The sequence below is a fragment of the Schistocerca cancellata genome, chromosome 7 (assembly GCF_023864275.1).
Source record: "Schistocerca cancellata isolate TAMUIC-IGC-003103 chromosome 7, iqSchCanc2.1, whole genome shotgun sequence".
NCBI lineage: Eukaryota > Metazoa > Arthropoda > Insecta > Orthoptera > Acrididae > Schistocerca > Schistocerca cancellata.
In genome coordinates, this window is record NC_064632.1 from 128807552 (window position 1) to 128832186 (window position 24635).

The window sequence follows — 24635 nt, forward strand, 5'->3', positions numbered from 1 at the left end:
GCAGGACATTGTAACAAGGATATATTGTATAGGAATGTATAGTCCCAGGTGACGCGGTGAGGCGTAAACAGGGGAAATAACGGCCGAAAGGAAAACTAAAGATTTTATTGAAATCGTTGTTGACAAGTGTCATGTTTACAGTAAGTGTTCAAAATTGCGTCCACCATGAGCGATACATGCTTGACAGCGTCGGTGCAGCGATTGGCGTACACGTTCAAAGATGCCTGGTATTTCACGCACACCTGCAGCAGCTACAGATATGCGAGCAACGAGATCCTCATCTGAGTCAACTGGAGTCTCATAAACAAGACTCTTAAGATGTCCCCATAAAAAGTAATCGAGGCAAGAGAAATCAGGAGATCGGGGTGGCCAAGGGACTGGTCCACCACGCCCAATCCATCTAGCACCAAACGTGGCATTCAGGTAATTCCGTACAGCAGTGCTGAAGTGTGCTGGCGCTCCATCGTGCTGAAACCACATGCGGTTACGAATGGCGAGCGGAACATCTTGCAGCAGTTCTGGTAACACTTCTTGCAGAAAAATAAGATAGCTGTCGCCACAGAGTCGCGTGGGTAGTAAGTATGGCCCAATCAAAAAGTCGTTCACAATACCAGCCCACACATTAATACCGAAACGTTGTTGATACGCATGTGGACGCGTTGCATGTGGATTATCTGTTGCCCACACATGGGAATTGTGCGCATTAAAGACACCCTCGCGTGAAAATGTCGCTTCATCTGTAAATAGCACATGACCTACGAAATCCGGCTGCAACGCACATTGCTGCAACAACCACTGGCAGAAGTTCACGCGAAGAGGATAATCTGCCGGATTCAATGCTTGTACTTTTTGAAAATGGAAGGGGTGTAAGCGATTTTCATTTAACACTCTGCATACAGTCTGATGACTCACATGTACGTCACGCGCAACAGTTCTTGTGCTTGACTCGGGTCTATCAGCCACTATGTTCAAGATGCGTTCTTCCAGTCTTGGAGTGCGTACAGCTCTTAATCGACCAGCGTCATGTCTGTTGACGTCGAACGTACCTGTTTCACAAAGTTGACGATGTAACCGTTGAAAAATTCTATGATCCGGCATTCGTCGATTAGGATACTCCGCGCGATACATTCGTAACGCAACTCTGGCGTTACCATTTGCACGGCCGTACATGTAATGCATGTCTGCTTTTTCTGCATACGTAAAGTCACCCATCGTCTACGGCAGCACAATTGTGAATGGCGCTTGTCCCTACTGCGATACATCATGTTCATCTACTGCCCTCTACCGGCAGTGACACCAACCGATCACTCCATTTCTCTTTCCCCTGTTTACGCCTCACCGCGTCACCTGCGGCTATACATTCCTATACAATAAATCCTTGTTACAATGTCCTGTACCTACCATTAAAGTTTGTACCATGAATTCGGGACCACCCTGTATATTATTCAACACATTGTCAGATTTACACATATACAATTGTTAGTAAACGTAACATGTGTTTTACGAAGTCAACTGAAAAATACATATTTAGTCACCTCTAAGCATTATCGTTACAGCTATGGTATGATTCATGAATAATATTCAAATATCCCATCGCCACTTTACGCTGATCGGCCAGAACATTAAGACCACCTACCTAATAGCCAGTATGTCCACCTTTAGTAAGGACAGCAGTGATGATCAGTCATGGCATGAAAGCAATGAGATCTTGGCAAGTCGCTGGAGCGAGTTGGCACACACATGCAAACACAATTCACTTGATTCCTGCAAGTTTCGGAGAGGAAAGAATGGGGGTGGGGATAAGCTCTGATGCCACATTCAATCACATTCCAGATGTGATAGACCAGGTTTACATACAGTGAGCAGAGGGGGCAGCACATCAATTTGAACTTGCCACCGTCTTCCTCTAACCACTTCATCACAACCCTCGCCTTGTGACATTATCCATTATCTTGTTGATAACTGCCACCACCATCGGGAAGCATGTTCACCACGAAGGGATGCAAATGTTCTGCAACCAATGTACGATTTTCCCTGGCCATCATGGTGCCTTGCACAAGTTCTGCTGGACCTGTGGATGCCCAAATGAATGTTCCCCAGAGCATAATGGAGCAGCCGCCACCTTGTCTTCGTCCCGCAGTACAGGTTCAAGGAGCTGTTCCCTGACAGACGATTGATTCGTGCCTTCCCATTGGTACAGTGAAGAAGGTATTGGGATTCATCAGATTATGCAATGCTCTGCCACTGTGCTAATGTCCAGTGCCAATGGTCAAGTGTCAGTTTCAGTCTTAGTTGATGTTGTCGTGGTGTTAACATTGGTACATGCACGGGTTGTCAGCTGTTGAGGTCCATCGTCTGGGGTGTTCAGTGCACTGTATGTTCAGATGCACATGTGCTCTGCCTAGCATTAAACTCTGATGTCAGTTCTGCCCCAGTCCACCACCTGTCCTGTTTTGCCAGTCTGCCCAGCCTATTATGTCTGACATCTGTAATGAGGTGTTTTTTTTTTTTTTGTGGTTTTAGGGCGCACAACTTCAATGGTCATTAGCGCCCTGACTACTCTAAAAATGCACCGCGAGGCACAAGTTGACAACAACAACTAAAAGGGAAAACACAATAAAAGACAGACGGACAGGCAGAGGATTAAAAAACATCAAATGTCCTTAGCGAGGTTTGTCAAATTGATAAAACAAAGAACACGAGCAGCTGCTCGTGGGTCATCCGCTAAAATGGCATCGAAAGTATTAGGCAGGTTAAGATCGAGGCGCAGTGTGGTAAGATCTGGACAGGACATTAAAATGTGCCTAACCGTCAGCAAGTGCCCACATGGGCATAACGGCGCCGGCGCAGCCGTCAGCAGATGGCGATGGCTGAACCGGCAGTGTCCAATTCTTAACCTGGCTAAAACGACCTCCTCCCGCCGAGAAGGGCGTGAGGAGGACGTCCAAGCCACGGGAAGAGGTTTTAAGGCCCGAAGCTTGTTGTCGGTAAGTGCAGCCCAATCGGCATGCCACAGCGACACGACGCGCCGACAAATGACCCTGCTAAAATCGGACGAAGGGACACAACAAGAAGCTGTCCGAGGCTGGAGGACCGCAGCCTTGGCCGCGGCATCTGCAGCTTCGTTCCCAGGGATACCGTCATGGCCAGGAACCCACATAAAGCTAACCGGCGTACCGACGTCCACCAGCTGCTGGAGAGAGCGTTGGATCCGGTGTACGAAAGGGTGAACCGGGTACGGATCACTGAGGCTCTGGATGGCGCTCAGGGAATCTGAGCATATGACATAAGCAGAATGTCGGTGGCGGCAGATGTAAAGAACAGCCTGGTAGAGGGCAAAGAGCTCAGCTGTGAAGACCGAACAATGGCCATGGAGCCGGTATTGGAAACTTTGTGCCCCGACAATAAAGGAACACCCGACCCCATCATTGGTCTTAGAGCCATCTGTATAAATGAAAGTCATGTTGATGAACTTCGAACGAAGTTCCAAAAAACGGGAGTGGTAGACCGAACCGGGGGTGACCTCTTTTGGGAGCGAGCTGAGGTCGAGGTGAACGCGGACCTGAGCCTGGAGCCAAGGTGGCGTGCGGCTCTCGCCCACTCGAAAGGTTGCATGGAGTGAAAAATTAAGGTGTTGACGGAGGCGACGAAAGCGAACTCCAGGGGGTAGCAAGGCAGAGACATACAACCCGTATTGAAGGTCAAGAGAGTCGTCAAAAAAGGAACGATAAGACGGGTGGTCAGGCATTGCCAGTAGCCGACAGGCATACCGACAAAGCAGTATATCGCGCCGGTAGGTGAGTGGCAATTCGCCAGCGTCAGCATGAAGACTCTCTACGGGACTGGTATAAAATGCTCCGATCGCAAGTCGTAAACCCCTATGTTGTATGGAGTTGAGGCGGCGTAAGATGGATGGCCGTGCAGAGGAGTATACGAAGCTCCCATAATCCAGCTTGGAGCGGACGATCGACCGATATAGACGAAGTAGGACGGTTCGATCCGCTCCCCACGACATACCACTGAGAACACGGAGGACATTTAAAGAACGGGTACAACGGGCGGCCAAATATGACACATGTGGAGACCAGCTAAGTTTCCTGTCAAAGGTAAGGCCTAAAAATTTGGTTGTCTCCACGACTGGGAGAGCAACGGGACCGAGTCGTAAGGACGGTGGGAGAAACTCTTTGTAGCGCCAGAAGTTAATACAGACCGTCTTCTCGGCAGAAAAACGGAAGCCATTGGCGACACTCCAGGAGTAAAGACGGTCAAGAGAACGCTGAAGACAGCGCTCCAGGACACGTGTACACTGCGCGCTGCAATAGATGGTAAAATCGTCCACGAAAAGGGAGCCTGATACATCAGCTGGGAGGCAATCCATTATTGGATTGATCGCGATGGCGAAGAGAGCGACGCTCAAAACTGAGCCCTGTGGCACCCCATTCTCCTGGCGAAAGGTGTCGGACATGACAGAACCCACACGTACCCTGAACTGTCGATCCAATAAAAAGGAACAAATAAAAAGAGGGAGGCGACCGCGAAAGCCCCATGTATGCATGGTGCGGAGAATGCCCGCCCTCCAACAGGTGTCGTAAGCCTTCTCCAAATCAAAGAACACAGCCGCGGTCGGGCGCTTCCGCAAGAAGTTATTCATAATGAAGGTCGACAAGGTAACCAGATGGTCAACAGCAGAGCGGCGCCTTCGAAATCCACATTGTACATTGGTAAGTAGGCGTCGAGACTCGAGCAGCCAAACCAATCGAGAGTTAACCATTCGCTCCATCACTTTACAGACACAGCTGGTAAGCGAGATAGGTCGATAACTGGAAGGCAAGTGCTTGTCCTTCCCCGGCTTAGGAATGGGGACAACAATAGACTCGCGCCAGCATGCGGGAACATGTCCCTCAATCCAGATGCGATTGTATGTACGAAGAAGAAAACCTTTACCCGCAGGAGAAAGGTTCTTCAACATCTGAATATGAATAGAATCAGGCCCTGGAGCGGAGGACCGTGATCGGCCAAGTGCGGTTTCGAGTTCCCGCATGGTGAATGGTGCATTATAACTTTCACAATTCGAGGAGCGGAAGTCAGGTGGCCTAGCCTCCTCTGCCTGTTTGCGGGGGAGGAAGGCAGGGTGGTAATGAGCGGAGCTCGAAACCGCGGCGAAAAAGCGGCCGAAGGCATTGGAGACAGCCTCAGGGGCCACAAGGACTTCATTCGCGACCTTCAAGCCAGAGACTGGGGAGTGGACCTTAGTGCCAGATAGCCGGCGCAGGCTACCCCAGACAACAGAAGGAGTAAAACTGTTGAAGGTGCTTGTGAAAGCAGCCCAGCTGGCTTTCTTGCTTTCTTTAATAATACGACGACACTGAGCACGTAATCGTTTATAATTAATACAATTCGCCACTGTAGGGTGGCGTTTAAATGTGCGTAAAGCACGTCGACGAGCACGTAAAGCGTCTCTACATGCTGCGGTCCACCAGGGGACCGGTACGCGACGTGGAGAAGAAGTAGGGTGAGGGATGGAATATTCAGCAGCAGCGAGAATGACTTCCGTGAGGTGTGCGACCTGACGATCGCAGCTTGTGAAGGTTTGATCCTGAAAGGTCGCCCTGGAAGAGAAGAGCCCCCAGTCTGCCTTGGAGATGGTCCAACTAGAGGAGCACGGAGAGGGAGTATGCTGCAGGAGATGGATAACACACGGGAAGTGGTCGCTCGAATATGTATCAGCAAGTGCATACCACTCAAACCGGCGTGCAAGTTGGGGAGTACATATAGAGAGGTCTAAATGGGAATAGGAATGAGATGTGTCCGAAAGAAAAGTAGGGGCGCCAGTATTGAGGCAGACAAGATTGAGCTGGTTGAAAAGGTCTGCTAACAAGGAGCCCCTCGGGCAGGATGCTGGAGAGCCCCAAAGGGGATGGTGGGCATTGAAGTCTCCAGTTAACAAAAATGGTGCAGGTAGCTGAGCAATAAGTTGCATCATGTCTGCCCTGGTAACGGCAGATGACGATGGAGTGTAAACGGTACAAAAGGAAAACGTAAAAGTGGGGAGAGTAATGCGGATGGCAACTGCCTGCAGGCCGGTGTGCAACGTGATGGGATCGTAGTAAATATCATCCCGGACCAGCAACATAACCCCTCCATGAGCTGGGATACCTACCACAGGGGGTAGGTCAAAACGCACAGAGGTGTAGTGTGCCAAGGCAATTTGATCGCATGGGCGTAGCTTCGTTTCCTGGAGGGCTACGACGAGCGGACGATGCAAGCGGAGCAGCAACTTCAAGTCCTCTCGGTTGGAGCGAATGCTGCGAATATTCCAGTTAATAAGTGCCATCGTAAGAAAAGGGAGATGAGAGAAGGGGTCACCTCGAAGGCCGCTTAGGGCCTGGCTTCGAGCGAGCACTGCCGCCGCTATCAGTAGGCGGACAGTCATCGTCCATGGGGTCTATAGGGTCATCGGCCATCTCGGGAGGATGGCCGGGAGGGGGAGCTTCCTCCGCCGGTGAACGGCCAGATGTTCGGCTACCAGCGGTGCGGCCAGGCGAAACGGATGACGGCCTGGGGCGGCAACCGCTGGGTGGCGCAGGAGAGGAAAGGCGCCGTGGCGGAGAAGGAGAACTGTGCTTCCTATGCGCCTTTTTAGAAGGACGTTTGGTGGAAGTACCGGTCGAAGGCCGGGAGGTCGAGGGACGGAGGAAGTCTGCACGGGATGGTTCCTTCTTGAAGGCCCGTGCATCTGACTTCGGGGTCTTCGACTTAGCAGAAGCTGAGGAAGTGGCTGGTGTCTGTGGGGTGATGGGAGGAAGAGGAGACGTCGACCACGCGATCTTAGCACTGGCCGAACGGACGACCGTGGTGCTGAAGGTCAGATCGCATGTCTGGGTTGCTACCTCCCGGGTAGTCCGAGGAGAGGCGAGGACAGTGCTGTATTGCCCCGCTGGGAGCAGCGTGGGCTTCCTACTAGCCAATAGCTTGCGAGCAGCCGAGGTGGACACTTTCTCTTTGACCCGAATTTCTTGGATACAGCGTTCTTCCTTATAGACAGGACAGTCGCGGGAGGATGCGGCATGGTCACCCTGACAGTTCACACAACGAGGAGACGGAGGTGGACAGTCACCCTCATGGGCATCCCTGCCACAAGTGACACATTTAGCCGCATTGGAGCAAGACTGTCGAGTGTGATTGAAACGCTGACACTGGTAGCAGCGCGTAGGTGTCGGGACATAGGGGCGAACAGAAATAACCTCGTAGCCCGCCTTGATGCGCGATGGCAGCTTAACACTATCGAAGGTCAAGAAAAGTGTCCGGGTCGGTACAAGGTTATTGTTGACCTTTTTCATGACCCTATGGACAGCCGTCACGCCCTGCTCAGCGAGGAAAGATTGAAGCTCCTCGTCAGTCAATCCGTCGAGGGAGCTACTATAGACTACACCACGAGACAAATTCAAAGTTCGGTGGGCCTCCACCCGGACAGGGAACGTGTACAAGAGTGTGGCCCGAAGCAGTTTTTGTGCCTGAAAGGCATTCTCAGTTTCTAGTAATAAGGTACCGTTACGCAACCTGGTACAAGATTTGACAGATCCGGCTATGGCATCTACGCCCTTCTGAATAACGAAAGGGTTGACAGAGGAAAAATCCTTTCCGTCCTCAGATCGAGAAACTACGAGGAACTGTGGGGCAGGCGGTAGTACTTTTGTCACTGTTGGCTGGTCACGTTTCCGTTTTTGGGTCGAAGTCGAAAGCGATGGAGTAGAATCCATTGCGGAGGAATCCCCATGATTGCCAGCGTCTCCGATGGCGCGCTCCTTCCTTGTGGGGACCCTCTCAGAGGGCACTCCCGCCTTAGGTGAATGTTTACACCTCAGGTCACACCTCCCGAGAAACAGACGGAGGGACCAATCGGCATGGTCAGAAGGTATCAGCTCAGGCAATCACCCCTCCCCGGGCCTGGCCTTTACCAGGGGGTACGCGCGTGCCTTACATGTCTACCCAGGGCGGGGACTTACGCGTTACCCCGTCACCGGCTACGCGTGCGAACGCGTGGGTCGGCCTTCAGACACGCACAGGGAGGAAGGAAGAAGAGGAAAAAGAAGAGAGAGAGGGAGAAAGAGGACAGACTGTCTCAAACGCCGAGGCGGAGACCAGAGAAGGCAAGGAGAAGAAGGCAATGAGGAAGCAAGGAGAAGAAGGCAATGAGAAGGCAAGGAGAAAAAGGCAATGAGAAGGCAAGGAGAAAAAGGCAATGAGAAGGCAAGGAGAAAAAGGCAATGAGAAGGCAAGGAGAAAAAGGCAATGAGAAGGCAAGGAGAAAAAGGCAATGAGAAGGCAAGGAGAAAAAGGCAATGAGAAGGCAAGGAGAAAAAGGCAATGAGAAGGCAAGGAGAAAAAGGCAATGAGAAGGCAAGGAGAAAAAGGCAATGAGAAGGCAAGGAGAAAAAGGCAATGAGAAGGCAAGGAGAAGTCAAGGGAAAGAGTAAGGAAGACAGTGAGGTGGAGAAGAGCAAAGAAAGGAACCAACAAAATGAAGGAAGAAACGAGAAGTGAAAAACCAAAAAGACCACGATTATAGGTCGTGAAACCGACCGTCTCCGGACGCAGGCGCTAACTACCCCCGTGAGGGGGATGGACTCCTTTTAGTCGCCTCTTACGACAGGCAGGAATACCTCGGGCCTATTCTAATCCCCAGACCCGCAGGGGGGGTAATGAGGTGTGGCCACCCAACCCCTTGATGTCGAAGTGGCTTGACCTTGGTTTCGTCACATGCTGAAGACACTCGCCACAGCATTCCTAGAATATCTGACAAGTCGTGCAGTTTCTGAAATGCTCGTGCCGAGCCACCGGCCCCTCACAATCTGCCCTCGGTCAAACTCTTACAGGTTGTGCGTCTTCCCATAGCCTACAAATGGACAGCACATTCACTGATACTATATGCACCATGCTTGTGTGACCATCAGTCATGCCACACCAGGTGATGATGCTATTGCCTGGACGCGATGGCAGAATATGTGAGACTGAGTGCCTCTGCATGTTCCCTGAAGAGGGCAGCAGCATCCATGATGCAACCAAGCAGTTCATCTCCCATATTGCCTTTTGTTTGTTCACCTCAGACTACCCAACTTCCTGGGTCAACGGAAGCGTCCAATTCTGCCCGTCAGCTCTGACCAGTGACATTCCCATTGTGGCGTGTGACGTCACGATGGGCGTGCGGAGTTCAGTTTGTGAGAGTGGCATATTTGTAGGTGTCGTTTTGACACCTGCTGCTCTCTGTTGGTGTGTTTATGGGTAGTGTGTTATGTGGCGTACTGGGTTCAGTTGCATGGTAGCCTTTGACGTGTGTGGTTTTGGTGTCGACCATGGGGTTAGAGGGTTATTTTTCAATCAGTTAACAATTTAGTTTTTGTTATGCCCTAGTTATTGTAGTGTTGTTCTCTGTTCGTCATATGCGAATTTTTTAAAATTCGCTTTGTTTATGTCTTTGGTAGGTATGGATATGACTGACAAAATCAACAGTTCGCATTTGTGTGCGCTGATGGTGGACAGTGCTTTGTCCCTTATTAAGTTCCTTCAGCTATTCGGTCTGTTGGCTGAAGTGGTTAAGTGTTCTGTGTGTTGGGATGAAATGAGACTTATGAAAGTTCTGGCATCTCTGACCAGGGACAGCTACATGTGGCGGTGTTGTAGGGATAATCTATGGAGCTCCATTAGGCAAGGTTCCTGGTTTGAGAAGTCTAGGTTGGGCATGCGAGAAATTGTGGTAATAACTTATTTTTGTTATAAATCCTCTCACAGTTTCTGTGCGCATGAGGTGGGTGCGAGTGAGAGGATAGTGCTTGATTGGTATTTTTTTGTCGTGAGGTGTGTTCGGAATATATTAAGTACAGGGGTAAGTTGGGTGGGCCTGGGGTAGTTGTGGAGGTTGATGAGTCGCAGTTTGGGAAGAGAAGAAAGTATGGGAGGGATAAGTTTGTGGTTAGTTATGGGTGTGGGAGGCTGTGGTATTGAGGGGGGGGGGGGGGTGTTCAGAATGTGTATTTTGGGTTTTGGAGGAGCAGACAAAAAGGGAATTAGTGGGATTGATTGAGGATTTCATAGAAGAGGGTAGTACTATAGTTTCAGATGCGTTTCCTTCTTATAGGGGGCTGGGTCAGCAGGGGTACAATCATCTAGTAGTGAACCACAGTGTTGAGTTAAAAATTATACCGAGGCCTGTACGAATACCATAGATGGGTTTTGGGTGGCCATTAAGTCAGTTATTGGGAGGGGGAAGAGGCACTCTTCTAACCTTCAGTCTTTTTTAGATGTTGGCGGAAGAGCGTCCCCGAGGGCTATTGTATTTTTAGTTTTTTTTAAGGGCAGTTAGTAGGATGTATAGGCTGAAGGATGTAGATTAGTGAAGTGTCTGGTGGCAGGTGGTGGATGCAGCATGGGGGAGGTTAGTTGTTGGTAAGCTTTTTGAAGGTAAGGTGGGTGAGGGGTGGTGGTTGTTTTTTGATTTTGTTGTGGAGGATTTTTTTGTTACAGTTGATGTTGTAGAGTGTGATTGAGACTGTTTTTGGTTTTTATTTTTTTATGGGTCTTTGACTTTGGGAGGTGGGGGGAGGGGGGGGGGAGCTTAGGAGTTTTTTTTGGTTGTGTTTTTTTTTGTTGGTGTGTGTGTGTGTGTGTGTGTGTGTGTGTGTGTGTGTGTGTGTGTGTGTGTGACCTAGAGGGCAGTGCCAGAGCTTTTTTGTGGCGAGTTGTTTTTTCAGTTTTTTGTCTGTCTAGATGGTTGATGGATTATTTGTGAGTTGTTTGGTTGTTGGTGATTTATCATGATTAGCTGTTGGGCTATATAGGTCAAGGGAAGTGTTCGATTCCAATTTTGTTTTTTTATGTTCTTTTTTGTGGTAGCGATAATTGTGGTGGTGGTGGTGAAAGTTTTGAGTTTTATAATGTGGTATTGGTAGTTGCTGTTTAGCTATATAGGTCAAGGGAAGTGACCGATTCCAGAGGATATTGTATGCAGTGGAATTTGGAAAGGTTGTGGGGTCTTGCTATTTTATAATTTTGTGTCATTCGGTTTAGTGGCGTGTGTTTATATTTAGTTTGTCCCCACCCAAAAACCCCCAATTTCCCCCACTTGTCCCATTAGTTCCATTATATTTTTGGAGGAATATGTGTGTGATGATTTTTCGTTCTAATTTCGTGTTTGTTGTCATGTTTACTTAATGACGTCATAGGTGCAGCATGGGAGTTGTGAATGGTCGTTTCCGCCATGTTGGTGATGTCATGGGACAAAGCACACTGATGGAAACTGACGCTTCAGTCATCCTAACTCCCTCACAAAAATAGAGTGGCATAATGTCTGGCAAGCATGGTGGCCAGTAAATTTTTCACCATAATCGATACAACAATTGGCAACGACCTTGCCGCAGTGGCTACACTGGTTCTTGTGTGATCACCGAAGTTAAGCACTGTCGGGTGTGTTCGGCACTTGGTTGGGGGACCATCCAAGCCGCCATGTGCTGTTGCCATTTCTTGGTTCTGTTGCCATTTCTTGGGGTGCACTAAGCCTCGTGATGCCAATTGAGGAGATACTACTCGATCGAATAAGAGCGGCTTCGGTCAAGAATATCATCATTACGACCAGGAGAGGATGACACGGCATTCGGATGGCCCCGGTAGGCCACTCATGGCCTGACGGCTGAGTGAGGGGGGGGGGGGGGGGGAATCTATACAGCAATTATGGTAAAACATACACATCTGCGTCACAAGCCTAAAAACAAACGTACATTATATGAGTTCTCTTGGAAACCATTTGGAGTGGGGCATATATCCATATAAAGTTTTTTTGCTTTAAATGAGCATTCCTGACATATCCCTGAATACTGACCATTCCACATAGGACACCCTGTATTTAATATTAGTGGAAAAAATTCGGAAGTGTCATTTCTCTTTTATTATTTAACAGGAACGATTCTCAAGTGAGTAAAGGGAGAGCTGTACCTCAATTTACAGCTCAGATTAAAACTGGAATAAAACAAATCCCTTTGTGGCCACTTAGCATGTCAAAAATAATTTTATTATACAAAGAATATTTTAGAAGTCAGCCTAAGACCACAATAAAGAAAGTTCACAGCTTCCAGAAAGCATTGTAGTGTGGTTTGTAGAACCAACATGTAGAGCTAAGTGACTTACTCAGGATGATAATGGAAAGGTGTGCTGCAGAATCTTTCCATATAACTCACAAGAGCAATACCATAAGGTGTCTTGTGTGTTGAAAATCAACAGTACATAATAGTAGCAAGCATGAGAAAGTTTGTGATAATGAGATATGCAGTAACAAAGCAATCGACATATTCTATCCATTGTGTACATTTTCTAGTGCAAGGTGGAGTAAAAATAAACACAACAAATATTACACAAATATTTGCAAACAAGAACATTCCATATGCATGAAGTAATTTTACAATAGCCTGTATGGAGAGGTGGGCTGTATGGGCATTGGGGTTTGTCTGTACGTGCATCATACAGCCACGACATTACCACCAAAGGGAACACCTGAATTACATAGAGTAGAACAGAAAAACTACTAGTGATGTCACAATGCATTCTTTGTCTCTTTCTACATTGAACCCGCAGCACTCCCACTTCTTAGTTGGAAACCACTGCAGTTAACATGCTTTACATGTCTCAGTGCAATATCACCCAATAACTGGTTACGAATCATTCAAGTGAATTCATACACATGAATATAAGTTTGCCATCTGCAAGTGAATAGTAATGATGGCTGCCAAGCACCCATTTTGTCTGGCAGGATGAAGTTCGCAAAAAAGTTATGGTACAGTTTAAATTAACAGCTAGTCAAAAGTTATAGCTGTACGTAGTAGGAAAATGCAAGCATTTGTTTAAGCTGAGAAAACTAGCTACAGTCAACAGAGCTACACAGTTCAGAAAAACAGATTAATGATGATTGTCACTTTGTGGAGCTAAGCAATGCGATTCAAAAACAATGACAGATTGAGATTGAATCTGTAATGTATGTCACAAAATGAGCTTGGATGAGTGACTAGCAGGGAAAAAAAAGTCAAATAGTAAAATCTGATTAACTTGCATTTCAATTGCTAATTGCAATTTGCACACACCCACAAGAGTAAAAAAACTACATGACACACTGAAGACTAAGGACTAAGAAACCATCATCACAAAAAAGATGACACACACACACACACACACACACACACACACACACAGAGAGAGAGAGAGAGAGAGAGAGAGAGAGAGAGAGAGAGAGAGAGAGAGAGTTCAGCATTATACAACAGAAGAGCAGATTGTGGTCAAAAGCTTTGAGCTCTGTTTTCACTTTGTACTTTCATCTCTGTGGGAGTGTCAGAAACTGTTGATTTTTGGAAAGAAGTCTTATTTCAAAGAGCTTCAGACGAAATAAAACTTTATTAATTACCATCAACTGGGGTTATTCTGATCCCATGGAGGTAACACTGATCTGGGGTCACTTTCATCTTTCTTCGCATTTCTGGATAAATTTAATCATCATCTTGAAAATAAAAGTTATCATATAATACAATGGAATTCGTTGATTTTAATTACACTCTAAAAAATTAAATAGGATTGTAGTTCAATATTTTTATACAAGGCCCACATATATGCTTAAAAATTCAACTACGGAAAACTTTCTGGGCCCAGAAGGAATGGCTAATCCTTTCATCATAAGGTGTTCAAATTCAAACATTTTCATGAAGGTGGCTGACACTTAACAGTATAAACAATTTTAATAATTAAAATTAACATTTCTTTAAGAAGTGTAACAGCGATCCCCTAACATTTTCCCCCTCAGGGGTAACACTGACCCCCTGAATATTATACAAATTTGCCTAGATACAGTGTAAAATGGAAAACTCAATCGTCGTTTACAAATTAAGATTAGAGCAAACAATGAATTTAAATTCGTAGTCAGTCTTGTACAGTCTCTTGTCATTACAAGTGTTCTGGCTATTGCTGAAGTTTTAGATTGAGATTCATGTTTGAACTGTAAAGAACGGACACAATAGGCTATAACTTTATTAGACAATGAAGTTAAAGAATAGTGTGTCAGCTTTACACTCTTAACTCCCAGGTGAACAGGATATGGAAGAGAAAAAGGAAGCTATCACTGAATCTCTGGTTTCATATTTAAAGCGTGTATGTAAAAAGAAAAATATCAACAGCCCTTTCAAAAACAAATGTAAGAAAAAACTGGCATGAGCCCTTGTAAATCTGCACTGAGCCTTGGCCCAAAATCATTCAAATCATCATCAAATGAAAATGTGTGTGCACTACAAAAAAGTTAAAATTGTCTGCAGGTACAAATGATGCAAATTATCCTCAGCCTAGATGTTCCAAGCCATCCACAACTAAAGAAGTGACTGTCGTGGTGAAAGTAGTTTAGGCTAAGAGGGCGAAGTAACTTTTCACTATGTTTGCACTATAAAAAAAAGGGGGGAGGGGGGAAGGTAGCTGAAGTAATGGAGCTTCACTCTCAAAGACTCAAAGAAAACTACATTTGTTCTGAAAGAATCCAATATATTCACTGCCCATTCTGTTATGTGATTGGTAAGCTGATTCCACCAGCACTGCAGGTTGATGAGCATAGAAGTCTGTATAAATTTCCAGGAAGGATTTTAGTGAAAGAAGTTTAATGTTATTTGACAGCAAAAGTTTTTGTAGTATGTTTTCAATAAAGGATTGATAACACTGAGAAACAATGATTTTGTTAAATGAGAAAATTTTCACTAATTGTTGTGTATTTTAGTATGCTGATTCTGAACATGAAGTTAGAATCGCTCTATTGGGCTCCAATTACTAACACAATGTGAATATATTTTAGTATTTTGAGCTGAATTGTTTATTATTGCATATTAACTTTTATTTCTTTTACCTGAAGCTAAGTTATTTATTATTGCGTACTAACATTTATTTCTGTTATTTGCAAGTACCACTAAACTGAAACAATATCTTCCAATTAGATGAATATTTAAGGAGAGGCAGACACAAGTGAAATCAAAACCCTATATTTGACATGTTGTAAACAAAGTTTATAAGTGTGATTAAGAACTTCCCAATTTTTTATTGTTTTGTGATCATGTATAGTTTGTTTGCATACTAACAATGCCCCGTACGTGTGTTAATCACCCAAACAGATTTCGTTACATCTGTGGCAAAGTAACTTTTAAATCTCAAAAGAGAGAGAACCCCACTGATAAGAAAACATATGAACTTTATTTTGGCTATAAATTAGGCACACCATGCCTAATCCTAGGTGAAATGTTCCCTTCAAAGGCAAGTGTATAAGCATAAAACATAGAATATGGCATCCTAGATTGTGTAAACTGTGCCGTTCGATTTCCTCAAGCCTATCCCTCATCCCATGGGGTGGCCAGAGATGGGAACACTACAGAATTTTAACTTTCTGCATTGTAACTGCTAGCTTGCTCTGTTCAAACGGCTAGTTTGGTATGGCCACTTGTTCGGACTAATTTGGTGGGTTCCATTTGCAGATCACCCATCTAGAAGCTGCTCACTCTGATCGAATCTTCTCACAGCTTGCGTAGGGAGTTTCCACATCACAGCCATCAGTATTACAATTCCCACATTCTCAGGGGCTACAATCTAGAGTTTACATCATGACCTTTCCACATCTGACAGCTTCACGTGTGCACACGATCTTTATGACCTACGGATTAAGTTAGTGCCATGTAGTGTGTCCTTCCCATGACAGCCTGTACAACTACAAAATGTAGAAAAAAAGAGGGAAAGGATATAATCCTAAAGTGAGGCAGAAAATAATAAGCCAAAAGTTGTGGTGCTATGTCAAACCAAAAAGAAGCCCCAGTCATAGCCATGCTGTGAATGGGGAAGCCTGCCTAAGATGGTACTCCATTTAGTTACCTCATATGACATGCAGGAGTAACTGAGAATCTGCTCTAAGCCCAGTCTTGAAAGGGAGTGTGTGCAGGGACAATTAGATATGAGACTTGCAGTATGGAAACACTATTGCAAGGATCTCTGGACTCTGTGTTAGCCAAACACAGAGCTAAGTCCCCACGGTGGGTTAGGCAACCGTGCACGATGGGCAGGAAAGGGACAGAGAGGTATTGATACAAGAAATATATCTGAATTTGGATCACAAGATCATAGAACATCACCGATTAACAGTAGTCACAGATGTTACTGAGAATATCTTTTCTGTGAAACCACGCAAATTTAAACGAGACTGCTCAGGCAGTACCAAAACATACTTGTACGAAGCTTGGCAAAGCGTGCCAGATCAAACAATCCAGACAAAAATATAGTTGACTACATGTGACAACACCTACATCTGGCAAGATAACAGTCCAATCCGACATTTTAGAACCTGCCCTCAATTTTTTTTTTATAGAGGAAGAACACACTGAAAGAAAGACTTTCAAAATTTTAGCAGTATTTTTCAAAAAATGTTGAAAATTGTCAAACTCTTAGCACATCAGACAACTGGAGGAATGTGCACCCCTGCCATATCTGTATCAAACAGCACAGGCACAATTTGGCCGGCACATATCCTTGGTTGATGGCACAAACATCAACCGGTAACATGGCACAGCATGATCTTAATTTATAAAGGGGATTTCAGTTTCCGTTGATGGTTTCTCTGACAACTGGTCGCTGTTTATATTCGCTTGAATTAGTTATTCACTTAATACCCATAATAATAAATAGTTGCCTTTGCAGTATAGCTGGAGATAAAATTGAATTAATTTTCTTCATACATGTTTGCTGAAAGCATATGTCTGTGCAGGTTCCACATTAATGTCTAACACAATTAATGCTTTCAACCTTGCATAGATGAAATATAAAAAGTGTATGTAATTGTCCTTAAGACCCACATGTATTATTTATCAGCTAATTTCATGGATTCATTTGAATGAGGTCACCATTTCATAAGACATAGTGGAAAAAATTAGCAGAAACAGGAAAAAACTGACAATTCCAATGACCTGTGGTTCAAATGGTGATTGTACATAAGGTACACAACATAGAATACAGTACCTTCCTAGCCCAAGGAAAATATGTAGATCCAAAAATAATAGTATTCACTGACAAAAAAGACACTAAATTTTTTCAGTAAATGAAGGAGGGAGAAAACAGAAACCTAAGCAGTGTGGAAAGCCTATTTTGTTTCTTAAAATCTGAACATGAATTGTATAAAGGGAAGATAGATTTTACAGTAAGTACAAAACGTGTCAAAATAAAGCTAACAAAAGAATGAACAGAAAACTATTTGAAAGATTAATAATTTCTCATGAGCGTCAATGAACATGTACCGAGTGAGATCTACGAGACTGGGCACTCTGAATTGCAAGTGAGATGAACACTACTTATTTCCACGCTTCTTTGACCTGGTTAAACAGTTTCAGAACATTAGATGAAAAGAAGGTAGCAAAATAACGTAGTTTACCTCAAGTAAACTTTTAGGAGATGTCATTAACAGGTAATAATATAGAGAAATTCGTAGCCGACATGAGGACGAAGCTTCTTGTTAGCCCCTAAAATGTCTTGTATAAAGACAGTCAGTCAGGTTTCATATAAGCACTATGAGCAAACTGCACTTTATCATTTCAAAGAAAGAAAGTTATTTGTGATGACATGAGCGCTGTGATACATTCATATATGACAATGCCAGTGATAAGTAGAATTGGATTAGTGTTTCTACAGTTTCATATCAGTCTTCAGTAACCTTGAGGCAAATTAGGACCAAAAATTTAAAAAAGGGCCTATTACTTGCAAAGATTTTACAATCGACTTTGTAAAGTCTGGAAAAAGGGGAGAAGAATTTTCAGTGTCTTCTTAGCATTTGCAGAAAAAAATTGTTTTTGTTGGATTTTTGGTCTGGACATAGCAACACCTCTGTCTTTAGGATGATGATGATAAGATTTAATATAGTTAGGATTCCACCAGGAACTAATCGTGTTACTAAACCTCTCTTAAAAAATATTTCAAACATTTAAAGCAATTTTCAAAAAATTGTCTGACAATATAATTTCTGATAGCTCTTTGTCGTTTCTGATTTATCAGCAGAACAATATTGGTAAAGTTCAGTCATTTTCACATTGTCAGTTTGCATCACCACATTTTACAAATTTGAGCAATCAATTTGATCATAGAACAATAATCACAAACATTTCTTTCCCCATTCCAGTTCTGTCTAAATAAAATTAAGACTTTCTGTGAAGTGCCTGAATGCATCAATTTTTCTTTTATCAGATATGCCTACTGCAAGGAAAACGTTTTCGTCGTCCAATAGGTACTTTGCATTTTTGAAATGACTTCAGGGAATAAACAAGGAACTATTTCATTGTTAATAAAATAAAAAATTATAACAACTGACATGAATTTTTGTATTTCACGTCAAAAAATTAGTCTATTGAGGGAAGTCATTTGTAACATAACATCATTCATTGCCTTTATTTTCTTTCCTGTGGCAGACACTTGTATAACAATTATATCTGCAACAGTTCAGCTGTCAATATGAACTGCAACCAGCTCAAAAAAAAATTAATGATTTGAGGCATTTTTGGTATGGTTTAAGCAATTAAAATTCACTTGTGTGTAATCTGGACTTACACAGTGCTATGTTCTCTTGCTGCGGATGTCTCTGCTAATTCAATGACTTGCTTGCTAGGCTGTAACAGTTGTACAAACCACTGTTATTAGCAGTTCTTTGTGCAGCAAAAATGAGTAACTTTACCTTTTTTTTATCTAGATCCATATCCATGCTCTGCAAACCACTGCGAAGTGCATGGCACAGGGATCTTACTGCCCCAGTTATTAGTGTTTCTTACCATTCCATTCACATGTGGAGTGCAGTGCAGGAAGAATGATGCTTCTGTATGTGCCATAATAATTCTAATCTTGTCCTCATGATGCCCATGTGAGCGATGTGTACGGGATTGTAGCATATTCCTAGTCATCATTTGAAACCAATCTTGTAACTTTGTTACCAGACTTTCTCTGGGTAGTTTACGTCCACCGTGAAGTGTCTACCAGCTCAGTTTCTACAGCAAAACTGTAACACTTTCCCACAGGTCAAATAAAACTGTGACCACTCATGCTGCCCTTCTCTGTAATAGTTCATTACCTCCTGTTCTATTTGGTATGGGTCCCACACACATCAGCAATATAGTAGAATGGGGCATATGAGTGATTTGTAAGCAATCTCCTTTGTAGACTGATTGCATTTCCCCAGTATTCTATCAACACACAGAAGTCTACCATCTACTTTACAGCTTTTGTGATCATTCCGTTTTATATCCTCACGAAGTGTTATGCCCAGGGATTTGTATGAGTTGGCCAATTCTAACTAACTGATATTACAGTCATAGGCTACTATGGATTACATTTCTGAACATTTAAAGCAAGTTGCCAATTGTCGCACCACTTTGAAATCTTATCAAGATCTGACTGAATATTTATGCAGATTCTTTCAGACAGTACTTCATTTGCATCATCCGCAAAAAGTCTGAGGTTACCATTAATACTGTCCGTAAGGTAATTAATATACAACATGGACAGCAATGGTCGCAACACACTTCTCTGAGGCACACTCGAAATTACTTCTGCATCTGACAATGAGTCCATCCAAGATAAGATGCTGTGTCCCCTCTACCAAAAAGTCCTCAATCCAGTCACAAATTTCACTTGATACCCCATATGATGGAACATTTGACAATAAATGTAAGTGCGGTACTGAGTCAAATGCTTTTCAGAAATCAAGAAATAATCCATCTATCTGCCTGCCTGCCTTGCTCCAAAGCTTCCTGTATGCCATGTGAGAAAAGTGTGCTTTAGCAGCTAAAATTTTGAAAGAGCATTTCTTTCAGGGTATTCTTTCTGTGTGAAAAAATTTCAGAGTAGATTTTGACATGTCGGATTTGACCATTCCATTGTGAGCTTACTGTCAACATATAAAAATAGGTGATACACAAAAGTTTAATCCAAAGACTCACTGTCATATATAAAGTGAAAACTCATCACTAGGAATCACACAAAGTAAACAAATCATAAAAGAATCCTGATCACTAGGTGCGTTAAGAGAATGTAAATATAATGCTAAAAGAAATGTCTAACATAATATTGATAAGCAACTGAGATGCAGGAAGTATATCAGTGCAAGGTAGATCAAGTCTTGCATATATGGTTTAATTTTGCCAATGTCTAAATTCTGTAAGTATAGAGCCAATACATATCCACAGTTATTACTGGTTTTATTGACACTTTTCAAATGGACACAGTGGAAATTACATATGTTTCAGTTTAAAGAACACAGCATTTGACAAAAAGACTAAACTATGACAGTCAATCCTATAGCTGGTATGTCTTTCCCTTTTTTCAAGCCCGCTAATTCTCAATAAGAGGACTTAAAGAGTCTAATGGGGAATATAGACCATAATGTAACAGTCCTGAACATCAATTAATATCAAAGATGCTGTTTTTAGTGTCACAAAACTGTTGGACAGACTACAGACCAAACTGTGAACCTATAAGTTCAGTGTCTTTGTTACCAACTGGCAGTGCATTGGTTTTCAGATCTGAAATTCAAATCCAGCACAATTTTAAACTGTTTAAACACTCAAAAATGTTCTGAACATGTTTCTCACACTTACACAATTCATTGTACTTACAAAAACAGTTTACATTGTACGAATAATATTTATTCGTGATGAAGCCGACCTATAGGAAGATGGATGTGTGTCAATCTTTGATATAGTGCAACAGTGGTGTAAATCCGATATAGTGCAGGAATGGTGTAGATGCCTATCACTGAAAAACTAATGCATGGAGAAGTCCGAAGGAGGTCTTTACTCAGCAGTGTATGTCAATTGTTGATTATATTTGACCCTTGAATAATAGATTGTGCATATCTATTACTTGTAGCCATCTGACTTTCACCAAATATCACATTTATGAAGATTCTCATAAGTGCTTTACTGAACTTTAACTTCAAAGTGTCTCTGTCTGTCTGTAATACTATTACAACCACAAACAATATCTCAGATTAAAACTGTGACAGAATTTTCCAGGTTAGCTGATGTTGACACTTAATGATCTCTATGTAGCAGTGGGTACCTAAAATGTTTCAGTATTTTTTGGGTAATGTATGAGTGACAATGTTTGAACTCTATGGCTACGTTGTTGTTGTTGTTGTTGTTGTTGTGGTCTTCAGTCCAGAGACTGGTTTGATGCAGCTCTCCATGCTACTCTAACCTGTGCAAGCTTCATCTCCCAGTACCTACTGCAACCTACATCCTTCTGAGTCTGCTTGGTGTATGCATCTCTTGCTCTCCCTCTACGATTTTTACCCTTCACGCTGCCCTCCAATACTAAATTGGTGATCCCTTGAAGCCTCAGAACATGTCCTACCAGCCGATCCCTTCTTCTAGTCAAGTTGTGCCACAAACTTCTCTTCTCCCCAATCCTATTCAACACCACCTCATTAGTTATGTGTCTATGGCTATAAGAAACATAAAAGGGCTTGATCAAACAATCTTTCAAAGAAACACCTAACAGCAAGTCTATCTTTCCAGTGAACTATATCTGCAAACCCATATTTTTTTTCCCCGGAGGACTTATTGGTATTATACAACTAGACCTATATATAAAATTATGAAGCAAATCATGGTTTATTTCTATATGGAAATAATAGGCCAAGCCCTACTTGTATTCAACACTTTGATCCTCAAGATTAAATAAAGGAAATGTTGACTGCCAGGGGCTTCTATTGCATTGATGACTGTATGAAACATCAACTCCACAGTCTTACTTCTGAGATTATAAATAGCTCTGTAAAGTGCTGACCAACAAGAGGATACTTAATTTTTTTTGTTTTCTTTAGTTATTCTGTATCAACACTAACAATATCCTGTTTACTAAGGTGCTAAATAATCACAGAAAAGAATCACACCAGTGGCAGTCTCCATCCAGCCCACAGATTAATCCATACACACCGACAAAAATATAAAAATCTTATGTGACATAAAACATAGTAGCCTATATCTGATGCTACTGGTCAATGAGGATTTTTACAAAATGCACTACTACTGGTCTGATCACAAACACTTAACAAGGTTGGCTTGAAGATGATGATTACTTACTAGCAAACAACATTTTAGATGGAAACCTAATGAAATGAGTCAAATGTCTGATTCCATCTGCTTGGTTGAGGGATTTTGGGGCGAGGGGAAGGGGGGGGGGAACAAGGGGGGGGCATCAAATTGATGCAATGGTGGACATCCCCTTACATTTTTCATAATTTATGTATGGTGTATGAAGACAATATTAATCAAAATATTCATCTAAGACTTATCTGCTATTTAATGTATGCTGCCTGAATTTATATAGCAGTTTCCACTTTTATCATGAAAAGCATGTTAAGTATGGCAAAGCACATTCAAATATGGCACGAATGTAAGTATTAGACTACTCTACAGGCCAATCTGCTAGCACAACCTCTGACATTCACATTCACTGGCTTTGCCAACCAAATTATCACTTTCCAACCTAACCTAGACCTCGGGCTAAGCTGCAAATCAGTCTTCAGTCTGCCACCATAAATAAGATATCAGAGTGGAGGGCGGGGATAGCAATATCACACTCTAGACTAAAAGGATTCAAGATACGAAAAATTAATTTTCATTAGAGGAGTTTATGCGAATAATGACTGAGTTGTTCATTCTGCCTAGAAATATTTTGAGGATAATGCATTCTAAATGTTTAATAAAAATAAGGTGCATGTGCTCTAGCTACAGGTGGAACATTCAAACATGATGCAAGTTGTGTAGTAATCTACACAGAAAAATAAGTCAGGGTGAATTAAATTCGAATTTTTATCAATTCAGGTTATTCTGAAGGTGGAAATTTTTAAAGTGCATGCAAACTTACTCACTATTTCCTTGTGTTTTCTTCACTTGACTTTTCATGTTTGCTATGGAATTGTCAATATGAACTAGAAAGTCATTGATGCTTCTCTCTTCTGAGTGAGTGCTGTCTGGAGAGCCTGGTGACCTTGCAGGATTAACATCGGTTGATGACTGGCTTGCTGATAAAGCCTTGTCTGCAGGTACTGGTATAAGCAAATATTCACGAAGAAAGAGACTGTCTGTTGCCCATAATCGGTTAAGTCGGCGAATCTGCTCCATCTGTGTCAAATATTAATTTTCATTATTGACTGAAATATTTCAGTGACATAGGTACTTAAATTAGATTTCACCCACATTAGAAAACACTTTATCCATAGCATTTTTCTCACAATGAGCAGTATGAAACAAAGGTAATCAGAGAATACAACATTTCTGATGCAACTTTTTATAATTTTGACTGGTCAGAATTCGATGTCTACATCGAATTATCTGAAATTCAAGCTACAGATATTCATTATGTTTGTATTACCTTATAATATTAATTTAGAATTCCAATAAATGATAAATTGAAATTTAGAACACACATCTACAACCAGTGCTAAGGAAGGTACCTTCAAGCAACAGGTTCCTCCTAGGTAATGCACAATTTCACTGACCATAGTTCTATACGATACAACTACATGTCTTAGATACAAACAGAAAACTTATGTGTGTAACTAATATTGTTATGTTGTACTTAGTTCCCGCAATCGGTAGATTGGATATGATAACACAGCTGCTGTATGCAGTCAGCAGATATTTCTACGGCTGTCTGACACACTGTTACAACTATTTTCATTGATATGTCATACTTACAGTTACACCGTATTTCAAAGCAATTCCTTGCAGAGTATCGCCTTCCACTATTATGTGTTTGATACAATTATCTTGCCGGCTAACATGATTACAAAAGCTGCCATACTTTTTAGGTTGTTTCGCAGATTCTCTGATCGACTGTTTTTCGTCTGTCGTGCTACTTGCCATGTTATATTAAAAGTCAACTGCTCCTATTAGGCAAAACACTCGCTACCTCGCTCTCCATGCTTCTTGTGTGTGTCTCATGTTTGCCGCTAGTGCTATCTATCTGAACCACCGGTAAGCTTTCTAGCAATCGCCAATCGTTAAAATTAGGCAAATGATATACACATGCATTGACTATGGACAGTATAAAAATAATGGCAAACCTACATTATCTTCATCGATTACTAAAACAAAACTAGAGTAGCGCATCCACTGTTAAATGTCGTTACACAAATGCGATTGTAGTACACCTTATATCTATGCCGAATGACCGCGGGCTTCAAATACACAAACAGAGTTGTCTCATGTACATAAAACGATAAACGTGCGAAACAATAAAGAATTGGCAAGAGTAAAATTAGCACGTACACGGAAGATCAAACGTAATATTTTCAAGGGCTCCATTGTGCGTAGAACTTTTATGGAGCTTTTTTTGGCCTTTATGTAATTTATTACAATAACAATGTCAATTTCTCCGTTCAGCTGTATCTCATAATTTATTGATCAAAATGTGTGGGGAAATTAACTTTTAGCTACTATGGATGTTGACAGGAACACAACTACTATTGAGGAGTCTCTCAGACCGGTTTTTAATTTTTTAGTCATAAAACCACTGTTTTGGTGAATATATATTTTCATGTCATTCTG

General features: G+C 42.7%; 1 protein-coding gene across 1 annotated transcript in view; it reads right to left on the minus strand.

The window, feature by feature from the left end:
• LOC126092362 (lysM and putative peptidoglycan-binding domain-containing protein 1) overlaps positions 1 to 24198 on the minus strand; it is a 39536-nt gene extending 15338 nt beyond the window's left edge. Inside the window, exons 1-2 of the mRNA XM_049907904.1 lie at positions 23784 to 24198; positions 22951 to 23207 (exon numbers count right to left, since the gene is read on the minus strand). Coding sequence (XP_049763861.1) covers positions 22951 to 23207; positions 23784 to 23951 — 425 coding nt within the window. The 5' untranslated portion in view covers positions 23952 to 24198. The remainder of the gene's footprint in view (positions 1 to 22950; positions 23208 to 23783) is intronic.
• Positions 24199 to 24635: the final 437 nt, after the last annotated feature.